General features: G+C 51.3%; 1 protein-coding gene across 2 annotated transcripts in view; it reads left to right on the top strand.

Moving 5' to 3' along the window:
- Positions 1–3503: 3503 nt before the first annotated feature.
- NOS1 (nitric oxide synthase 1) overlaps positions 3504–20386 on the top strand; it is a gene marked incomplete at its 5' end in the record, with an annotated part of 41636 nt that continues 24753 nt past the window's right edge. The window contains 4 exons of one of the 2 annotated variants that reach the window (XM_080355446.1): positions 3504–4225; positions 14052–14178; positions 19331–19468; positions 19935–20080. In XM_080355446.1, coding sequence (XP_080211572.1) covers positions 3504–4225; positions 14052–14178; positions 19331–19468; positions 19935–20080 — 1133 coding nt within the window. Of the gene's footprint in view, positions 4226–14045; positions 14179–19330; positions 19469–19934; positions 20081–20386 lie in introns of both variants that reach the window. The other variant, XM_080355445.1, reaches the window with a different exon arrangement.

Here is a 20386-nt window from a genome sequence, read left to right as displayed (position 1 = left end):
GTCTGAATTTATGCAAGATTTTGTAGCTGGAAAAAGACTGGACTTGATGATCTTAAGGATATTTTCCAACCTAAATAGTTCTATGATTATATGAAAATGCTTGTCCAGCTCTTCTCCAAAGAAGCAGAAGGGTCAGGGGCTTAGACACAGGTTGCCCTCCTGCCTGCTCCTCTGCTGCTGGGTCTTTTCTGACTTTCCTTACTCTGGAGAGTGGCTGAGAAGTAGGAAATAAAGGCTGGAGTTTGAGAGATTGGGAAAAAAACCCTGAACAAGTAAATAAGGTCATTCCCTGTCTTCCAATTGTCCCCAGCTGCTGCTGTAGAGCCTGTAGCTGAAGTGGGGGGACATCATAGAATCATAGAATGTCCTGATTTGGAAGGAACCCACAAGGATACCCCAATCACTCATGGGAGAGAGCATCCGAGGTCTGGGAACGAGTCGCCCTCTTGTCTGTATGGGACATGCTGATGCTCACCCCCATTTTGGAGAAATCCCTGGCTGGGTGATTAAGTATCACCTAGAATCTGTGGGGTTTTTTTATCCTCTTCACACTTGTAAGAAATACTGAGATGTTGGTGGGTTTTGGGGATGAGGAACGATGTGCACCAGCAATAATGTTCCCTGGGATCTTGCAGGCTGGAGCTGTGCATATGTAGCAAAATATGAGCTTTGCTAGAAGCTTTTGGGAAGAAAGAAGTGGAAATTTGCCGAGTGGGAGAAGAGTGGGGAACTGTAAACACTTTGGGTTTTCTTAGCTTTTTGGGGTGAGTGAAGGCCCTTTCCAGTGAGCTCAGCATCACAGCGGTTGAGCTGGGCTGAAAAACATCATCTCCTCCAGCTGTTGAACATCTGCCTGTGGGAGCTGCCGGGGACACGTGCCAGCCCAGCGGCAACAGGGGCTCATGTTGAGCGTCCCCAAGATGTCCCTGGCCCCACTGAGACGGGATCATGCGAACATGACTTCACCGACTGCCAGGAGCTCATGAGCACTATGTAACTGGTGACTAATCCAGAGCAAATAACAGGGTTGTCCACTGGCCAGGGGAGCTGATAGTCCTGCACTCGTGTGGTTCTTACACCAATTTTAAAGCCTTGTTCATCCTTACAGCATCAGATAATGCGTTAGATCCGAGTCCTGTGTGAATCAGTGGCTGCCCTGGCATTAGGGTGACAGTGACGTGGTTGGCAGTGGGACCAGTAACGGGGCTGGGGGATGCGGTGACAGTGCTGGTGGGCTGCTGGGAGTGGGGCAAGGAAATGACAGACCCTGTGCAAGGAGAAAGAAGCTGGTCCTGTGATTTGGCCCTGGCACCAAAGAGCCAAAGGGCTCTCGACTGTGAACGAGGAGGAGGCTTGGCTGCCAATGACAGCAGGGTCTGGCTGGGGAAGGGCTGCGAAGAGACAGGGACCTTCCCTATCCAAGTAGACCTCTGTTTTCCTCCTTCCTCCCCAAATACGTGGCCTTCCCTCCCCAGGTGGCCCCAGAGTCTGGAGATGTCATGCTGGGCTGGCCCAAGCCCCAGGAGTTGACACAGTCCATTGGGGTTGGCGCAGGTACCGCTCCAGCCACCTCTGGCCAGGGTCACTTGTGGGAACTCATGCAGCAATCAGGGCTTATGTCACCTGGGCTAATTAGCCCTTGAGGAGGTGACTCCCTACTAACTCAGGTGGCATTTAACCCTTTGTACACTGCTACTGCTCCACAGGGCTGAGTAATGGCAGGAGAAGGGCAATTCGGGTTAAATCTATTGGCTTGGGTTATCGGGCTCTAATTGCTTTATTCTTTACTTGGCTGTAAAAAGCCAGGCTGGGGTCAGCAGCCTTCATCACATGAGGATTAAAATAATCCAGTGAATTACTGCCGAGGCTGGTGTCACTGCCCTGCTCCTCAGACCCCTGTTTTTCCCGTCTGGGTGCTGGAGGGAGCTCCTGGCAGAGGGGCACTCGGTGTTGGAACGTGCTGCTTCTGGGAGACAGGAGAGTGTTTTCCTTGGCACGTCGGTGCCTCCAGCCTGCAGATCTGGTGCCCTCTGTTCTCTCCCCAAAATCTGGATTTTAAAAAGGAAAAATGGGCATCTGCGTTTCAGCTTGCTGTTAAAAGTCAGGGCACAGTCCCGGAGAGAAATGTTCTCGAGAGCATTTAACAAACAGGAGGGGAACGCAGAGAGGATTTGGGAGGTGAAGTTCTCCAACCTAAGCGTATGCATGTAAGAGCCAGGGTCCCATCAGGAGTCAATGAGACGTGGCTCCCCACCCCACGCGAGGGCTGTAGAAAGTCAAGCGCAGCTGGCTGAGGTTCCCCCGAGAGCTGGCTAAACTCATCGCATCTTCTCTAGATGGTTTTCCATCAGTTTGTTTGGGAGCTGTTCAGAACTGCATGGCAGGACTGGGCACAGGGGAGTGCAAGTTTGCCTCCCGCATCCCCGCGCCGGGGTTGGAACATGGGGAGAGGAGGAGCAGAGGCTGTGATCCCTGCAACCGGGCTTAAAAGCGGTTGCCATCCTCAGTGCTTTGCTATAACTCAGGGTAAGGGGAGCTGGGTGTCTCTTCTACTGCCTCATTTTGCTTGTGGCTGCCACTCTCCTGAAGCACCGAAAACCACAGTGTGAAAGCACCTGTGGAATGAGTTTCACCTGGGCAGGGACGTATGTCGCCTGTCTGGTCACCCTGACCGATCTCAACCATCAGGTTGTTGGATACTCTGGTAAGCACACGCAGACAAGATCTTCAGCCGGCAAAAATCGCCGCTGAGCTCCATGCGGCTCGACTCCTTTGCACCACTCGCTTGCACAGGGCTTTTATTTTTGCTCACAACCCAATGGCAAAGCGGGGAGGGTCCGAGCGAGGCTGCCCAGCAGCTCCTCCCAGGGCTCCCCCATTCCCCCCCATGCTTCCCCGGCCCCCGACGAACAGATGGTGCCGATTTTTCGCAGGGGGAGCGGAGGAAACAAAGCCCAGAGCACTGGGAGGCGGCAGCCTGTCTCCCAACCGCAGCCCGGGGGGTGACATCTGTGGGGACGTGCTGATGCATGGGGGTGTCTGTGGCGTGCCGAGCCCCGTGCTGAGCCGTGCTTATGCCTGCCTTCTCTCACTTTTCTTTCTCCTTTGTTATTTTTTCTTCTCTTTCTAGCTGAAGAAGCGCACGGACCCTTTGCGGGGATGCCAATGAAGCCAGCGGGCTGCCTGCCCCTCTCTGCCCAGCGCAGGACCAGAGGCTGACTGGGAAGCTGGCATGTTGTCCGCTGCAGCCCCTTCCATGCCCAGCGCTGCCCGCCCTGCCCCTTGCCGTGCTTTCCACCACTGATACACCCTGTTTTCCCCAAGGCGTCACTTTGGGACAGAATGCTGCAGAAATCCAGCCTGCAGCCGCAGCCCAGATGAGTTTTGCAATAAGACCAGTTGCTTAAAAGCCAAATATTTACTTTTTCCCTGCCCTGGCATGGTTAAACATCTCAAGCAGTGAATTTCTCTGCACACAAAGGGGGTTGAGGTCCGAGGCTGCCATGGAAGAGAATGTGTTCAGCGTGCAGCAGATCCAGCCCAACGTCATCTCAGTGAGGCTCTTCAAGCGCAAGGTGGGCGGCCTCGGTTTCCTGGTGAAGGAGCGCGTCAGCAAGCCACCCGTCATCATATCTGACCTGATCCGGGGAGGGGCCGCGGAGCAGAGTGGCCTCATCCAAGCTGGGGACATCATTTTAGCTGTCAACGGCAAGCCCCTGGTGGACGTGAGCTATGAGACAGCGCTGGAGATACTGAGAAGCATCGCCTCCGAGACCTACGTGGTCCTCATCCTGCGGGGCCCTGAGGGCTTCACCACTCACCTGGAGACCACTTTTGCAGGTGACGGGACACCAAAAACCATCCGTGTCACCAGACCCCTCTGCCCGGCTCCAAAGGCGGTTGACTTGTCCAATCCAAACCTGCACGGCAAAGAGCAGCCAGCAGCCGACCGCACCATGGGCTCCCTGTGGACAAGAGAGTTCGGGCGAGAGGTGGAGCCGATGGTCCACGTTAATGGCGTCGTTACCGGCAGCAAAGGGCAGGACGCTGGGAAGGGGAAGGAGGGTGCCTGTGGTCACTCTTGTCTCAACGGTGGCGTGGAAGACAATGAACTGCTCAAAGAAATCAAGCCCGTCCTGGATCTCCTGAAGAGCAGCAGTAAGGATGGCAATGGAGATGCACCCTCCAAGGTAGAGACAAGAGATATAGAAGTCCAGGTGGACTGGTAGGTCCCTAAATACATTTTTTTTTTTTTAACGTTTGGTGAAATGTGGTGGTTTTGGCTGCCTAAGGCGGCTGTTTTCAGTGTTGGTGGGCACCTCTGCAGAAACGGCTGCTCTCTGATGCAGCAGGATGGAGATGGAGAGAAAGGGATGCAAAGAAAAGAAAGAGGGGGAGGTCGTGGATGATGAGGGGAAGATAAAAGGAATGAAAAATTAAGAGTAGATGGTGGAAGACAGGGGGAAAGATGAAAACATGGGAAATCGGGGAGACAGCAGGAACGATGTTTCGTGGAAGCTGGGCTGTGCAATGTGGTGGATGGTGGGCTAGGCTAGGATTTGTTTCTCTTCTGTGTTCTCAATCTCATTTGGTTTTAAATTTTAAACAAAATCCCATGCCTCATTTTCCTCATCCGCCAAATCAGATTTATGGTCGTGTCTGCCCTTGCTGTTCTGTTTCGGAGCTCTCCCCTTGAAATCTGCTATTGATTAACTGCTGGAGAGGGAGAAGGAAGGTCAGACCAGCAGAGCACGATGCTTCTCAGGACAAATGAGTTCCAAAACCTTCTGCGATTTTAACAGTCAGGCTCTGGATTTGGGGAGGGAGTGAGGGAGCCCCAGTGCAGCTCCCACTGAAATCACAGGGAACCTCTGTGCGAGGGTGGTGGGACCTGCCTTGGGTGCCCCCTTCTTCTGGGAAAGGGGGAAACATTTCCCATCAAGGGCTAAGAAATGCCTATCCTGTGTTGAAACGCTGTTCACCCCCTCCTCCCTTTCTTGATCAGGCTAATCGTTTCAATATATGTACATCCATATCATGAGGGTGGAGACATTTGGATGCTTGTCCCATCCTTCTTGAGAAGGATGAAGTCCTATCCTGCGGACGGAACCACTTCATTTCTGCTTTCTGCTCCTGCAAAGGGCCGTGTGGGGGGTGTTGCCCTCCTGATCTTGCTCAGCATTTCCCTGCCATACAGACCATCGCTCTGAGCCAAAGCAGCTCCCCGTAGCCCTTCATGCTTTGCAAAATGTTGTCAGTAGCTGTTTTTCTTTTGTACCAGCTCTCTCGCCTCCTGGCCGTTTATTAGCAATGATAAGTCACCTGCTCCCGTTGCCTTTCCCCAAGTCCCTGAACACATTTTAGTCGTGTCAAGTGCCGCAGCGGGTTGGGGCTGCCCTCGGTTATGGACTCGGCTGTGTAAACCAGGAGGATTTTTTTTCAGGAGAGTTTGCTGTTCTCAGCTCAGTGACAGAGGAATTTGTAACTTCAAGTTCCTTTGCTGCACCTGTTTCCTCAGGGAAGAGAAAAAAAAATTGTATTTATTTATCTTTTATCAGAAACAATGGGGTATGAAAGGCAGAGCTGTTGGCTGGGGACAAGCAGGATCCCTGCGGTGGGTTTCTGTGCCCAACTCAGCGCCTGAGCTCCCAATCTCTCCCATCACAAACCAACACCCACGCTCTGTGTTTTCCGTAGATTTTTTACCAGTTTCAGTTGTTTTCGTGCCGTCGTTTCTGCTCTCTCCCAAAGGGCGCATCTTATCCGCGGAGGACACGGTTACTCAAAGCCCGTTAGGGTGATCACACTGAGTCAGAGCAGAGACAAAACATCATCTCAGCTCGTTGCCGGCGGCGGGTGGCAGACGGCCGGGGACGTGGGACAGGGCGCACTTGGGGACATCCTTCCCTGCTGTCCCCTCACACATCCCCAGGTCTCAGCATGCTGCTTTTTGCGTTTGTCTGCTTTCAGAAACTGCTGGGTTTAGTCTCTGCTGGGCAATAGGAGGTAATTTAACCCCCAGGAAGGCTGAGGGCTCCCTGCCCATGTCCTTTAATCAGCACACACCCAACCCTGGGGGGCCCTGATTTAAGCAACCGAAGAATTGAGACCCTGAAGGGGTTTGGCTTGACCACAAGTCTGAGAAAATGTGCCAGGGTGCTTAAAAATCTCTTCTGTCCCTCTGTTTTTTTACAACTGCTGTGATGGAGCTGGGGGACACAATCTGGTGAAGCCCCCAATGGCACAATCCTGAGCATTGATACAAGGCACAACATCACCCTTCAGACTGTCCCCCAGTGGCCCCATCCTGTGCCGTCAGTGCAGGTTGTCTGAGGAAATTCTGCTCTGGCTTGGGGAAAGGATGAAAAATGTGATTTTTCTTTGAGTAGTCTCTTCTTTTCACGAAGAGATTAAACCCAGACGCTTTAAATTGACTTAAACTGAAGGACCTCAAACCAGCAAGAATATTAGCGAAGTGGGTACTTCACCAAAGCTCCACTCACTTAATTTTTTAAAATATCCTTTTAAAAAAAGTCTATGTAATCTATGTACCTCGGGACTGAAAATCCACTTCTCAGTCGAAATTCATCTTCAGTCTCCTTGATGAAAAGCTGCAGCGGTCGGACTCGGGATGAGCGAGAAGCCCTGGGCTGGAGCGGAGAAGTGGGAAAAGAGATATACTGCAGGGAAAACTTGTCGAGAGCTGCTCTGCTGGGTAAAGGGCATTTTGCAGCCGTCTTTCCTCCCACTCCTGCGACGGGCTGGAGATGATTCATCTCCCCGGCTTGATCTCAGACAGAGCTGGGGCATCGTGAAGGTCTTCTACAGCTGGAGTGTTCTTGGTCCATAGGAGAAGCATAGAGAGGTTGGGAAGTGATGGGGAGTGGATAACTGGGGAGAATGTGTTGATTGAGGCCAAGGAAATGCCCACAAAATTTAAGTAATCCAGATCAGATTGATGTGGCTCTCACATTGTAGGCTGTGACTGCTCCCGGCTGGGGGGAGCAAGCAAAGCCAGCGTTAGTCAGAACAGGAATAGAGCTCAACCTAGACAGCAGGAGGGTGAAAAACCTCGCTCAAGGTTGAGCTGGACACCCACAGCCTGGATGACTTGACCATCAATCCAGTTGGAGATGGGATCAACCCTGCCCTCCCATGGTGCTGACCTTCACAGCCGGCAGCGCTTTGTCAAAGCTGGACTGGCTGGCAGAGCTGTGACAGCTTTCCCAGGGCAGAAAGGGCTGGTATAAGCGTGAGGTTTATGCAAAGGGAGCCAAACGCTTCTTGTTTGAGGTGATCTTTGCCAAAAATGATTCCAATCACACCTGATGCTTTGGGCTTCCAGCCCATGTCTCTGATGTCACTTGCAAGGAAAACTGGGAATTGTAAAGTTTCCAACAGGCACAATAGAACAAGGGGTGATGGTTTTAAACTCAAGGAGGGAGATTCAGACTGTACATGAGGAAGAAATTGTTACCCTGAGGGTGGTGAAAGCCTGGTCCAGGTTGGCCAGAGAGGTGGTGGCTGAACCATCCCTGGAGACATCCCAGGCCAGGCTGGACGGGGCTCTGAGCAACCTGAGCTGGTGAAGATGTCCCTGTCATGGCAGGGGGGGCACTGGGGGAGCTGGGAAAGTCCCTCAAACCCAAATTATTCTATGATTCTAAGTTTGCACTGGGGGAAAACATCAGTTTATCTGCACCCCTGCAGCCCTGGTCTGCACTCTCTGGGGCTGTTGTCCCTGCAGTGACCTGGCTTTTGCTTCCAGCTCATTTCCAGCTGTAAAGTGCCCCAGGTCCATGGTCATGCCCGTGGGATGGGCTGCAGCTACGGCTCAGTGTCTGCTACTTGGCTAAAGCCATCTGCAGTGAAGTCGATCCTAAACCATGAAAGAGGGGCACAAGGTATGATGAGAGCTGGCATTTCTGCCACGAGGCTCACCGTGGGCTAGAAAACAAAAATAGAGTTTGATTCACTCGCTGCCAGCTAACCTGGGTCTGTTTTTCCCTCGGAGCTCTAGGGAGATTGTCAGGTCCCATCTTCCCTCCCTCTCCCCCCCACCGAGTTGCCAGTGCTTATTTTTCCTCTCAGGTCTATTCCATAACATGAACAGCATGATAGAAACATGGTAGTTTTGGTCCAAAAAGCAGCATCAGCAGCCTTGAGAAGGAGAAGTGTGCTGAGAGCAGGAATTCTGTTTATGAAGGGTTTCAAGGTTTCAGGCTCCATCCTGCATTGGAACAAACCCCGTAATTTTGCAGTTCTCGAAAAGAAAATTCTCTTCCTCCCACCTCCTTCGCCGCCGCCAAAAATCTCTTTGTGTTGCTCAAAACATTTCATTTGCATTTCTGATGTCTTCATTATTCCGTACTTGGACATAAACTTTAAAACCTCTGAAATGAAAAGGTTTCCCTGAAACTATCATGTTATTGCCGTTCTGCAAAATAGTGAAGGAGGAAGCTTTGGTGGTGAGTAACCCTCCCTTGCTACCTCCACAGATTCTTCCTCCTCATCACTCCGACTATAATACATCAATTGCATCTAGAGAGGCATTTTGTGCCTTCAAACAGCATATTCCACCCAAATATACCCCATGGAGCCCTTTTGGACCAGTCTCCAGAGCATCCTTCACCCACTCTGTACTGGTGCTGCCTCCTGCATCCCATGGGGTGGCTGCTCTCCTTGTACGTGGTCCCAGCAGACAAACCCATGGCCCATGTACGAGCCTGTGGTCTCCTGACAGATCTGAATCACGTTTGGCCTCCAGATGAGATGCTGAGGCTGGAATCCTCCGGGCGCTCTTTGGGCACGGCTGGGTAGGGATGAGCGTGGCAGCTACAGGTTGCATCTGACACTGGCTGAATCTCAAACAATGCCAGTGGGACTTTGGGATCGCTTGGATCTCTTCCCAGGTCTTCCCAGGTCTTTATCTGTTGATGCCTGGCATTTACCAGCCTCGTATTTCATAGGTCTGTCTCCAAAGCTGCTCCGTGCAGCTTGTTCAGCTCGTTAGTCCCTAATCCCAGCACTGAGCACAGCCCAGCCATGCTCTGACCTTCTGAGGGGCTAGGCCTTCTTCAAGCCATGCCATGTGCTTGTTGGTGAGGCTTTTGTCCTCTTCCTTCAGTGCCATTCAAGCTCCCACTTCTCTTTTAGGAAGTGTTTTCTTGCTTTGATAGCTCTGCAACCACCAGCTCCAGGCAAGCTGGTCCCACTGCCGCATCCCACCTTTTGGAGTTATTCCTTCTGGCTCCAACATTTCCTGAGCATTTCTCCATCCGCTGCACCCTACAAATTGTAGCTCCTGCCCCATCTCTTTTCCCACCTCTCCCTAAAACGTGTGCTGTTGTGTCAGATCTTGCTTTAAACCTCAAGGCAAGGAGTCTGCAGCCAGCACATCTTCCAACAATTCAGCTTGTGAGATCCTCCAGCATCATGATAGAAAGGAAATATTAACTTCTGAGGACGCAATGCCCTCTGGAGTCCGGTTTTCCATGGGGTGAAAGAAAGGTGAGGCAAAAGCCATTTACTCCAGCCTCTAGCACTGGAAGGAGGAGCAATGCACAGCAGAGCTTTGCTGCCGTCTCCAAGGACACACCAGGAGAGGGGGGAAAAGTCAAACCAAGAGATTCTTCATCCAAAGCTCAAAGTAAGCAAGGTGTGCACATGTGAGCATCTCAAACTCACAAGCCCAAGCACCAGCATAGGGTTTTCAGCCACCTAGACAAAGGTTGGAAGGAATCTATCCCGATTGGCATCACGGCACGAGAGCCATCATTGGAGTGTGGACTGCGCATCATTATCAGTTCTTCCAAATTGGCCCCTGGGGACTGCGGTGGCGAGTGGTGCCTCGCATCTCCGCCTGGGAAATCAGATTCTTCTGCCAAGTAAATTGAAAGAAGCGAAGCGACAAACTTTCTTTTTGCTCTTTTTATTTTTCTTCTTTCTTTTTGGAAAAATTTCTCAAAGGGCTGTCTCAGCAACTTCCCTTCTGCTTCATCACTCTGAGCACTGCAACATCATCAAATTAGTCAAAAGAAAACAGTGGTGCCTCTCATTTCTCCGAGCAGCCAGATGCTCTTTGTGAGGTGGGGCAGCATCCGAGGTTCTGCCTGCGCACCGGTGGGGGAGGGCAGGATCCCTCTTCCTTTTTATAAGTAACAATTCTTGCTTTCAGAACAAAAGATGCCCTCAGATGGGGTCCCTTCCTAAAAACCTCCGTTAGATCCAAGAGATCTCACTAATACTATTTAATAGATCTGGCAGGAGGACCAGGTCAGAGAGAGATCTCTGGATCCTGGATCTGGCCAAATAGGTGTCTCTGAGGACAGACCTGCAGCATCACTTCCAGTTCTTCAAAAACACTAAGCAGTGATTTAAAAAATCCTGTTCAATGCCCTAAAGTGCCCAAGCTCCCCACTCCACTGCAGGGCTGAGGATGGGGCTGCTCCTGCCTCAAAACACCCCTTGGGGGAACCGCGTCCCCCCATCACCCTGTGAATGTCCCTTCGGGCTCTCCTGTTGATAAAGTGCTTTTGGAAATGCTCTCTGGAGCTGAGCTCGGGCACGGTGTTTTCACCATCTGGCCAGGCTCCTGGAGCGTGTGAGTGACATCCTCGTGTGAACGTGGCAGGTCACCCTGCATCACTGCTGCTGGCTGGGGAAGCCAAGGCAAGAGAGGAAAATAACTGACCCAAAAGACCCTGTTCCTGCCTGGTCTCGCAAACAAGGCACTCACAAGAAATGGGCAGGAAATATTTGTAAAATGAAGCAATTGATTTCTTTAAATTTTTTTTTCCCCATCTGGGGTGAGGCTGCGGCTGCTCTGAATGGGCTTTTCTCTCCCTGTTTCTCTCCAAAAGACAGAGCCGGATACTTCTGGGCAGCGTCATCCGGGAGAGGTCTGTGCAGGGACACGCACCCACAGCCCCTCCTCACCCCACACCAAGCAAACCGCAGCACAACGCCAAGAAATACAACCGGGGTTGGGTCTAATGGCTTTGTTGCAGCCCCACTTGGCTGTGGGTTTAGAGCAGAGACTCAGGGGAAGGGCAGCACCTCGTTGCCTCGTTCCCACAGCTGTAAGTCCATTGGGAACAGTGATACACAACCCGTTTCTGCCCCAGTTGCAAACATGCAACGGGATGTGGAGTGTTTGCTCCTGAGCATCCAGCCCTTAGCCCCCACCTGGACTTTGCTGTTCCTCAGGATGGAGCATCTTGCTGTCAAGTGATGCTCAGGGCCAGTAAATGGGAGCAGGGACCTGCTCCAGTGGAGCAGACAAAGTAACCAGCAACGGTGATGATTTAGTTCAAGCATATGGTCTTTTTTCCATGCCATTGGCACAAGTAACAGCATTTACGGCTTTGCTGGTGTGCAGACAAGATTATGCGTGCAGCCTCCCCACCGCTGCTGCTGCTGCTGAGTGATGATTTCTCTCCGAGGTTCCCTCGTGCTGGCAGATGCCCATTTAGATGGGCTCGCAAACACCTTCCTGGAAAGGGCGGGTCATGCCAGGTGCCTGCAGGGAGTGCTCAGTGTCATTTGGAGGCACCTGTGGGATATCTGGCACGTTGGGGTCTGTCTGCCCAAGCCGCTCCTGTCTGCAGAGCGGCAAAGGCTGTGTCCCAGGAGGCAGGTTCCCTCTGCTGAGCCCCAGGCACCAGTAAAGCCAAGGGATTTCTTCCATCACCTTCTTCCATTGCCTGGAGAGCAGGAGCTAAGGGGAGACCTTCTGATCTCTGAACTGCCTGAAAGGAGCTTGGAGCCAGGGGGGTCGGGCTCTGCTCCCCAGGAACAAGCGCCAGGAGCAGAGGAAACGGCCTCAAGTTGCGCCAGGGGAGGTTGAGGTTGGATGTGGGAACAATTTCTTCCCCAAAGGGCTGTGGGGCATTGGAACAGGCTGCCCAGGGCAGTGCTGGAGTCACCATCCCTGGAGGGCTGGACAGACGGACATGAGGTTCTCAGGACATGGGGCAGTGCCAGGCGTGGGTTATGGTTGAACTCAATGATCTTGAGGGGCTTTTCCAACCAAAATGATTCTGTGATTCTATGGATTTAGTGCTTGTGTCTTGATTTTGGGCCAGTCACAGGGAGTAGCACATTGGAAGCTACATGTGATGGCTCATGTGTGCTCATCATTCTGTGTGGTCCATGACTCTGTGCTGACCTACTCTCATGCGGTCAGGGTGAGAGAACAGGGGTGTGCAGGCATGGAAATGAGTGTTTTCCAAGGAATTCAATAGCTGGCCTTAATACAGGGAGAAGAGCCAGACTGGCTGAATTTTCATCCTGCTAATTCTCTCTCTTGCTGCTGGAATTCTCTGGGTGAAGGTAGGCTGGAGGTGTCAGGAGACCCTGAGCTTCACTTGGGGTGGGCTGATGGAGAGCAGAGCAGGTACAGTGCAGTTCATCATTGTTCCCAGCCCCAGGAGTGCCGTGGCTGCCACTGTGTAGCAGAGACCCAGGACCTGTTGTCTTTGGCTGCTGCTGTGTGGTGCAGCGGGTGGGGTTTCTTCTGGTTTATCTGATTGAAACCCTTTTATGTACTCATAGGAGCCAAGTCACAAAAAAACAGCTTTTTCTTTTTGTTTTGCCTGGGGGTATAGAAAACCCAGTCAAAACTGCACCTATTGCGCTTGTACCCCCTCACTTATACCAAGCTGGCCACTTTCACCCCAAGGCAGCCAATGTTTGGAAGGTGTCCAGCAGCCTGGTGTCATGTTTTGGCAGCTAAGCATAGCTCAGTAAAGGTAGAAAAACTACAGAAAGCTTAGAGCACAGGGAGATCATCTTTAAGTGGAGCGTTTTCCTTAAGCCACACCTAAAGACACAAGCTGCGGGGCAAGAGGGATTGTGAAACTGCACTTGGTTTACATCTGTATCTTCCTGGGGTGGTGTCAAGAGCACCGTGCTGGTGTGAATTGTGCCCTGAGCGCTTGTGTCCTACTTTGGTCAGTGCCCCGAGCCTGCTGTCATTAGTGGGAAAGCTCATTATTGACTTCAGTGGACATCTGGAAGACTTTTAAGAACTGACAGTGGGAGGAAAACAATTGCCAGGGTGTGCTGCCTGGATGGGCTGTTGAGCAAGGGTGAAGGCAACGTGGACATGAGCCTGTTGCAGCCTGTGGCCCCACGGAGCTCCATCCCACGCGTGGTCCCACGTGGATGGTTGGTGCCATCGGTGCGGATGCCTCAGCCCATCTTCTTTGAATGTCACGTCTCCAAACCCCATTTGTTTTTCCATTTTGTGAGAGCTCGTGTGGCAGTGGTTTTCCATCACCTGCCTGTATGGCATTTAGCAACCTCACCGATGTCCCGCGGTATGTTCTCCAGACAAAACGTGCGTTGTAGACTCTGTGCACCATGAGTTACACCCATCTCACTGCACAGGCCAGGGGAGATAGCGCTGAAGCACCCTCACTCTTACCAACACCCCCGGTTCCATGGAGGCAATCCATCAGTTCACTGAAATAAAGTCGCTTGCACTCGCCAGCGTTTGCAGCATCAGTAAAGGTCAGGAAGACGAGAGAGAGCTGTCTCTTCCTCTTGGGAGCCACCTATTTTTTCTTGGCTTTTTTTTCCCCCTCTCTTCAGCTCATAAACACCAAGCTGCTCTGCAAACCCAGCTGGTTTTGCTATGAGATTTTGCTATGAGGTTTTGCAACGGGGTTTTGCAGCTCGAAGTGCATGCGGGTCTCCTTCCCCCAGCTCCGTGTTTACTTTCACAGGGCTCCAGCTTTGGTTTTGGGGTGCAGAGGGTCCGGTGTGTGACCCCACTAGAGCCAGTGTGGGGCTTTCCTGCTGTTTTGCAGGCACCGCACTCACTCGGGTGGTGAAATTTTCATTGTGTTTGGGTTGTCCTCGCCGCGGTGATTCATTGCCTCGGCGGAGGCAACGTGTTTCCTCCCTCCCACGGGTGATGTGTGAGTTTTCACTCCTGCAGGAAGCAGCTGGAGCAGGACCCAGAGCCATCGATGTGGGACCTGGTCCCACCACCCAGCCACCCCCCAGCCCGTTCACCCAAATTGTTTTTAACCCTTTAGTTTCAGGGAAGGGGAAAACAAGCCACAGAAAGCATTACCGGCCCAGATGGAGAATGACCGTGTCCTCGGTGACCTGTGGGGGAAGAGCAACGTGCCCATGGTCCTGAACAACCCCTATTCTGAAGCCGACCAGGTAAGAGCCCACGTCTTGTGCTGCTTTGGGTGGGAAGGGGCTTTGGGGGACATGACCCATCCTGGTGGGTTCTCACACCATGAAGAACCTGCAAGAACTACCTTGAAGACCTTTGATCCCAAGAGGTAATGGGGCGTAGAGCCCATTTGGTCCAGAAGCTGAATTCCCCGTGGTTCGGGCAGGTTGTAGGTCACTGGAGAACGATGCTTGTCACCCAAGGGACCAGAACGGGACGGGAGCACAGCCAGGGACCAGGACTATGAAACCTCCCTTGGGATCGTCATCCCTTTTTTTGGCAAAAAGCCGAGTTGCACCGTTAAGTTCTTCTAGATTTATATGACGGTAATTCAATAGAGCACTTCAGATAATATGTTGTACGGTGCCTTTTCATCTCCTCACGCTCTACAGACATAAATTCTCAGACTCCCTTGCCAAAAGTGGATTAAGTCCACCTAGTAGCAAAGCCAGAGATGTAAGGCAGACCCTGACGGGGTGGAAAGATCACCCCGGGGAAAACATGACGTGCGTGTGCACTGACGAGCCTGTTCAGGCATACGTATCTCCCTGATGGGATTAACTAGGAGCAGGACAGGACATGGGGGACCAGTCTGGGGACTGTCTGGTCCCCTAGTCCCACTATATTTCTCCAGATGACATAGTGAGGACTGTTTTCCAGAAAAGTGATTAAATAGTCATATGAAGAATTCGGAGAAAATCAGTATTTCCTCAGCTCGGGAATGTCCTTAAGTGCAGAGCACCCCAGGGTGGGTGCCACTCGTGATGTAGACGCCCCCCAGATGTTGACCATGACCTTGACACCCAGCAGTGTCCAGCATCACCTCCCCACAGCTCTGCCAGGGGATGTTTTCCAATTTCATGGGCATTTTGCAAGATGCAGAGCCAAAAGCAAGGGGTGACGTCACACAAGGTGACGTGGTCCCTTCATGCCCATGGAGGTGACATGGTCTTGGGCACGGTGGCTTAACTCTTAACTCCTGGGACTCCTGAGCAGAACGATACCTGTGTGCACGTTTTCAGCATGCACAGTGTCGGAGGCTCATGGGACACACGACACCCACTGTGCCGGTGCTGGTGCACACACGGGGTGGCTGAGAGGCTCCTGACCAGGTTTTAACCAAGTGGTTGGGTGCTTAGATGTAGTGGGGAATGATTTCCACCCTCCTCTCGCCTGGCTGCAGCTCAGCACAGACAACCTAATGCTGGGTATCAACACCCCGGGCATCCCCATGTCCCACCGCACGGTTAATTCGCTGTGGCAGGTATCATGAGCCCAAGGACAGGTCACAGCTCCGGTCCATTTGCCCCAGCTCTGGAAAGATGCTGTCCCTGCCTCCTTTGCTAAGCTCCTTGCAAGTACATGTCTGTCTACAAGCACTTTATAACCTTCAGTGTTCAGAGCTTAATTTCTCGCCGTGTTAAGGCTGCCAATACTCCCGGTCTTAAGCTGATATTAAACTCTTTAATTTTTTTTTTCTTTTTCACTAGATGTGCAGCTTTCTTTTGATCCTTCTTATCCCCAGACTGGTATGCCTGCTCTTCTGGAGGCAGTTTGGTTTTCCCCCATGTTCCCTGCAGCTGTTCCCCAGGCTGTCAAGCAACCGAACTTCTTGCAAGCTGCAATAAATACTGTTAACAAGGGGCAAGTCAAGACAAGTGCAAGCTTTCTATAAACGTTGTTCTTTAAAGCAGGATTTGGTGGATTCACTTGCCCAGGTGGGGAATTCTCACTGAGGCTTGTAATAAGGTGCTAAAATACCCGTTAGTCATTGATCCCTACCCCTCTTTTTTTTTGCAAAGTCAGGCAGTGTGCTTTGCTTGTTCACCGGGAGCCCAGTCCCCTGACCCTAAACCTGACCCACGGAAAGTTGCTGTGTTCGCCCCAACCCAGATCCTATGCAAGTTGCATTTCAGTCCATACAGGTGGATTTGTCACGAGGTCCAGGGTAACCAGCGGATTTTGCATCCGTGTAGCTACCAGGGAGAGTAATATCAGCTCTGCACTTGTAAGAATGATTTACAGCTTTATAAAAGCAAAAAACACGCTTTCAGCTAGAAGGGTTAATGCAGTCTGGAAGGAAATGCCAGCGTGCCAATATATCCACAACCAGGGCTAATGCTGCAGACCTCATCCTCCCACTGTCACAGGGTAACATATGCCGCGGTCACGGGGACCCCTGCCACCCAGCTGGGTTGTGGGTGGAAAGCTGAGGAGCCATCGAGCCCCCTGGGGTCCGCAGCACGGGAGGTGCTCCCCGCCATCCCGGGGCTGGGCGCGTTTCTGCCCGGCGTCTGTGAGAGCCGCAGACAGCTCGCAAGCTGCAGCCTGACGATAAGTGCCAACGCGCTCCCTTGGAAAAGATGTTTGCATAATGCATGTGCGCCCCGACCGCTACGTTCGTCTCTCCGTTTGTCCCACTCTTGAGTCACTAATATCACAGCTGCCTAATTAAAGCATGAAAGGATCTCACGCAACCTCCCTGACAGAAGCAGGGGTAATATTTGGCTTCAGCTGCACTGCACAGGAAAGGCATCCACACACACACACAAAGCTGTTTCCCAGTTTCTGCTGGGTGTTGCTCTCTCCACAGCTGCTGTTAGATTTGGCACCCCGCTTTCTTGTAGGTGGTGTCACCTCGGCTGCTCCAGCCCCAATGGCATCCCAGGAATTCGCTGTGTCTCTGCACTGTGACCCTTTTTCGGCAAAGATTCAAACCCTGCTAGTTCTGCAGGGAAAATACAGAAAGGAAAGCAAGAAGCTTTGAGAGAGGTTGAAGGTAGAACATCTGTAGGTTAAGCAACTGATGTCCACCAGCTTGGACCATGAGCTTGCTCGCTCCAAAGATGGGGTCATTGCTAGATCTGGATTCATAACACACTCTTGGGCCAGATCTGCTCTTGCAAGATGTGGTTTAGCCACACATCTCCTAACCTGCACCAAAGCCCCATCAGCAAATTAAAACTAAATCAGAATAAAAACCTGGTGCTGGATGCATCCAACACACTCTGCTTGGTGACTGCTGCCTGGCAGGTGGAGGTACAGGTGAGGGTTGGTTTTGTTTGCATTTTTGAGCAGCAGTTTGCAGTTATATTTTACCAGTCTCATGGAGCTTCTCTGAGCAATCACGTTCAGGAGAAAAGTGGCAAATTATCCCCTCCCATCCTAAGGGTGGCCCAGGTTAGCTCAGAGAGCACAGGATGCTGTTGGTGCCTCAGGAATGGTTTAGCTCTCTTAAAAGTGTAAAGCAAGCAGAATTAAATGACCAGGAACTTCCAGTGCCATAATTCAGGTCAGATTCCCCAAAACAAAAAACAAAACCCACTTAAAAATAATGCTGTTCCAGGACTACATCTAGGAGGTCCTTTTTTATTTCCTACTGATTTTCAGCTCTGTATGAAGTCTTCTATTTGTTTTCTGCAGTCTGGAAAGGAGAAGCTGAGATCCAGTGTGTGGTCATCTGGCTCCAGGGACTTCAAAGCACTCCTTGGGAAGATCACAGGACTTGTGACAGGAGGAATGTCACAGTGACCTGTGACAGCACAGCCTGTGGTGTGCAGAGAGTGGTTTTTGGAAACTGTGAGGACCAAAGAGGGTCCTACAAAGGGGTCACATTATAAACCTCTCCCACTCCATCCTCTCTGTTCCCAGCATCTGTTTTAGCGTGTGGTGTTACACTGTGAGCCTCAGGCTGCTTGACAGCAAAATCTCTGTTTTCCGGGGGAAAAAAGTGTGGAGTATATGGTAAAAACAAGGACTAGGCAAAAAATGTGGCCAACATTGCCACCAGAGCAATGGAGCGGTGCCTGGAAGGGCATCAGTCTTGCAATTAATCAGGCATCAATCTCCCTCTGCTTCAGAAAAACAAAGAACTAGTTAGATCTGGAGCCTCATCTGCTTTTGTCATCCTTGTGGCCCCTGTTGTTTCCCCCCCCGGGTTTGCTCATTAGCAAAAGTGCTTGTTCTGGAACAAGACCTTCTTCCACTGTGTGCTGGTTGGTTCTTTGGGCTGCGATGCTGGATTTGTGCTGCAGCTGGGACGTGAGCCCAGAACCACCAAAAAGCAGAGTGAGACACTGCACATCTCTGCTGAAGTCAGTGCCATCTTTAAAAAACCTTGCAGGTGGATTAGAAAGGGACATGAGCTCCAGGATTCATGTAGGAAGACCATATCAAAAGTTGGTCCAAGCCCAGATTTTCTTTGCGGAGCTGTAAGCCTCTAAGTGATGGAGGCTTTGACAGGACGCTCTGGTATGGGATCAAGTCTCCCCTCGAAACCTGCAGCAACACTGTAGTGATTGTGGTGACTAATTCCACCCTTTCATAACATCTGATTCTAAAAGAATTGTCTCTGCTTCCCAGCATCACCGCAGATCTCGCTGTCCCCTGACATGCTGGCAGACACTAATTGCTCTTTAAGTGCTTGGAGTAAATAAGGGTCACAGTAGAAATGCAAGATATTATCTGAAAACGTGCAAACACAAGCTCTTGCAGCCAGCTCTTCTCCTGACAAGCTCTCTACTGGCTGAGTCTCCTCTTTATGCTGGCTTATAACTCAAGATGTGCTGGATGAGCACACCCTGATGCAGAGATTCAGAGCTGAGATTAAAGTATCCAACTATGCATAATTCAGCAACCCTCCCACTTGCATAATTTATCCATCCTTATTCCTACAATCTTGCAGCATTGATATCAAAGGAGATGTGCTGTTGGCTTGCTCAGAGGAATGATGGGCTGTTAGGTCTATCTCACGGTGCTCGTACTAGTGAGGCAGAATTTGGCAGGTGTAAAATCTGAGCAGGTGAAGCTCTTTAAAAAAAAATCTAATACATTTTAGAGAGGTAAGTCTTCCACTGGGAAACTTGAACATGATGTTCTCCTAAGTCATTGCTCTGGTTTTTAACTCTCAGTCTACAGGTCTGGCTCTTCTTTAAACAGAGGCGACTTCTCAGTTGCATTGAGAGTTGGTCACTCCATTGTAGGATGCCAATATTTGGATCATATACCTTGTCTCAACATATTATCACTAGGATTTAAGCACAGGCATCCACTAATACAAGATGCTGCTTGTTGTTTTGTGGCCCTTTTCCTGTATCTCATTGACAAATACTAACCTCGTGCCTGGTTCTTGTCCAGCCACCGCCATCTGGGCGGCAGTCTCCGACTAAGAACACGGTGAATGGAAGTCCTTCCAAATGCCCGCGGTTTTTCAAAATCAAGAACTGGGAGACAGGCTCCGTGCTTCACGACACGCTGCACCTCAAGACGGCGATGGTGAGTAGACTTGATAGGTCTAGCCAAAAGTTGTCTGAGCACAATGGAGTGGATGACACAGTGTTTCCAAGGTGGCGTCACCTGAGTATGCAGAACTGGATGATTTCAGGCCAGGCTTCTTGTCCCTGGTGGTGGCTGAATTTCAAACATCTGGTGCAATAAGCTGGGTGAGAGGGGAGCCCATCTGGGATAAATCAGGAAAAGCATATGACTTCATGCCAAGCTGGGGCAAGAATCTCATGGGCCCCGATTGTCCGTATCGCGTGGGACAAGAGATGACAGCACATGCTTGAGCTGTCTTACACGTTACCCATAGGTGCAAAAACAGCTAAGTTGGAAATATCCTTGTTTCTCAAAGATGCCACTGACTTCTGCATGGCTAATCGTTGACTTCCCCCAGCCCAGCTCATGTAACCAAAAGCACTGCTGTAACCCAAGACACGTGTGTCTCCTTCTGTCTCCTCAGTCCACCGCGTGCACCGAGCAGATATGCATGGGCTCAGTAATGACCCCCAGCCAGCATGTCCGCAAGCCAGAAGATACCAGGACAAAAGAAGAGGTGCTCCTCTTGGCTAAGGACTTCATTGACCAGTACTACTCCTCCATAAAGAGGTAAGTGTTGGCTGGAGAAGGCTGCAGGCCCTGGCTGCTGCTTATGCTGAAATGTTGGAGGAGATGTTGAGGAGGCTGTAGCATGGAGGGTGTTGGTCTTCTCCCAAGTAGCAAGTGATAGGATGATAGGAAATGGCCTCAAGTTGTGCCAGGGGAGGTTGAGGTTGGATGTGGGAACAATTTCTTCCCCAAAGGGCTGTGGGGCATTGGAACAGGCTGCCCAGGGCAGTGCTGGAGTCACCATCCCTGGAGGGCTGGACAGACAGAGATGAGGTTCTCAGAACATGGGGCAGTGCCAGGGGTGGG

The sequence above is a fragment of the Nesoenas mayeri genome (assembly GCF_963082525.1).
Source record: "Nesoenas mayeri genome assembly, chromosome: 17".
Taxonomy (NCBI): Eukaryota; Metazoa; Chordata; class Aves; order Columbiformes; family Columbidae; genus Nesoenas; species Nesoenas mayeri.
The sequence above is the reverse complement of the archived record's forward strand: the minus strand, read 5'-3'. Positions and strand labels throughout refer to the sequence as shown.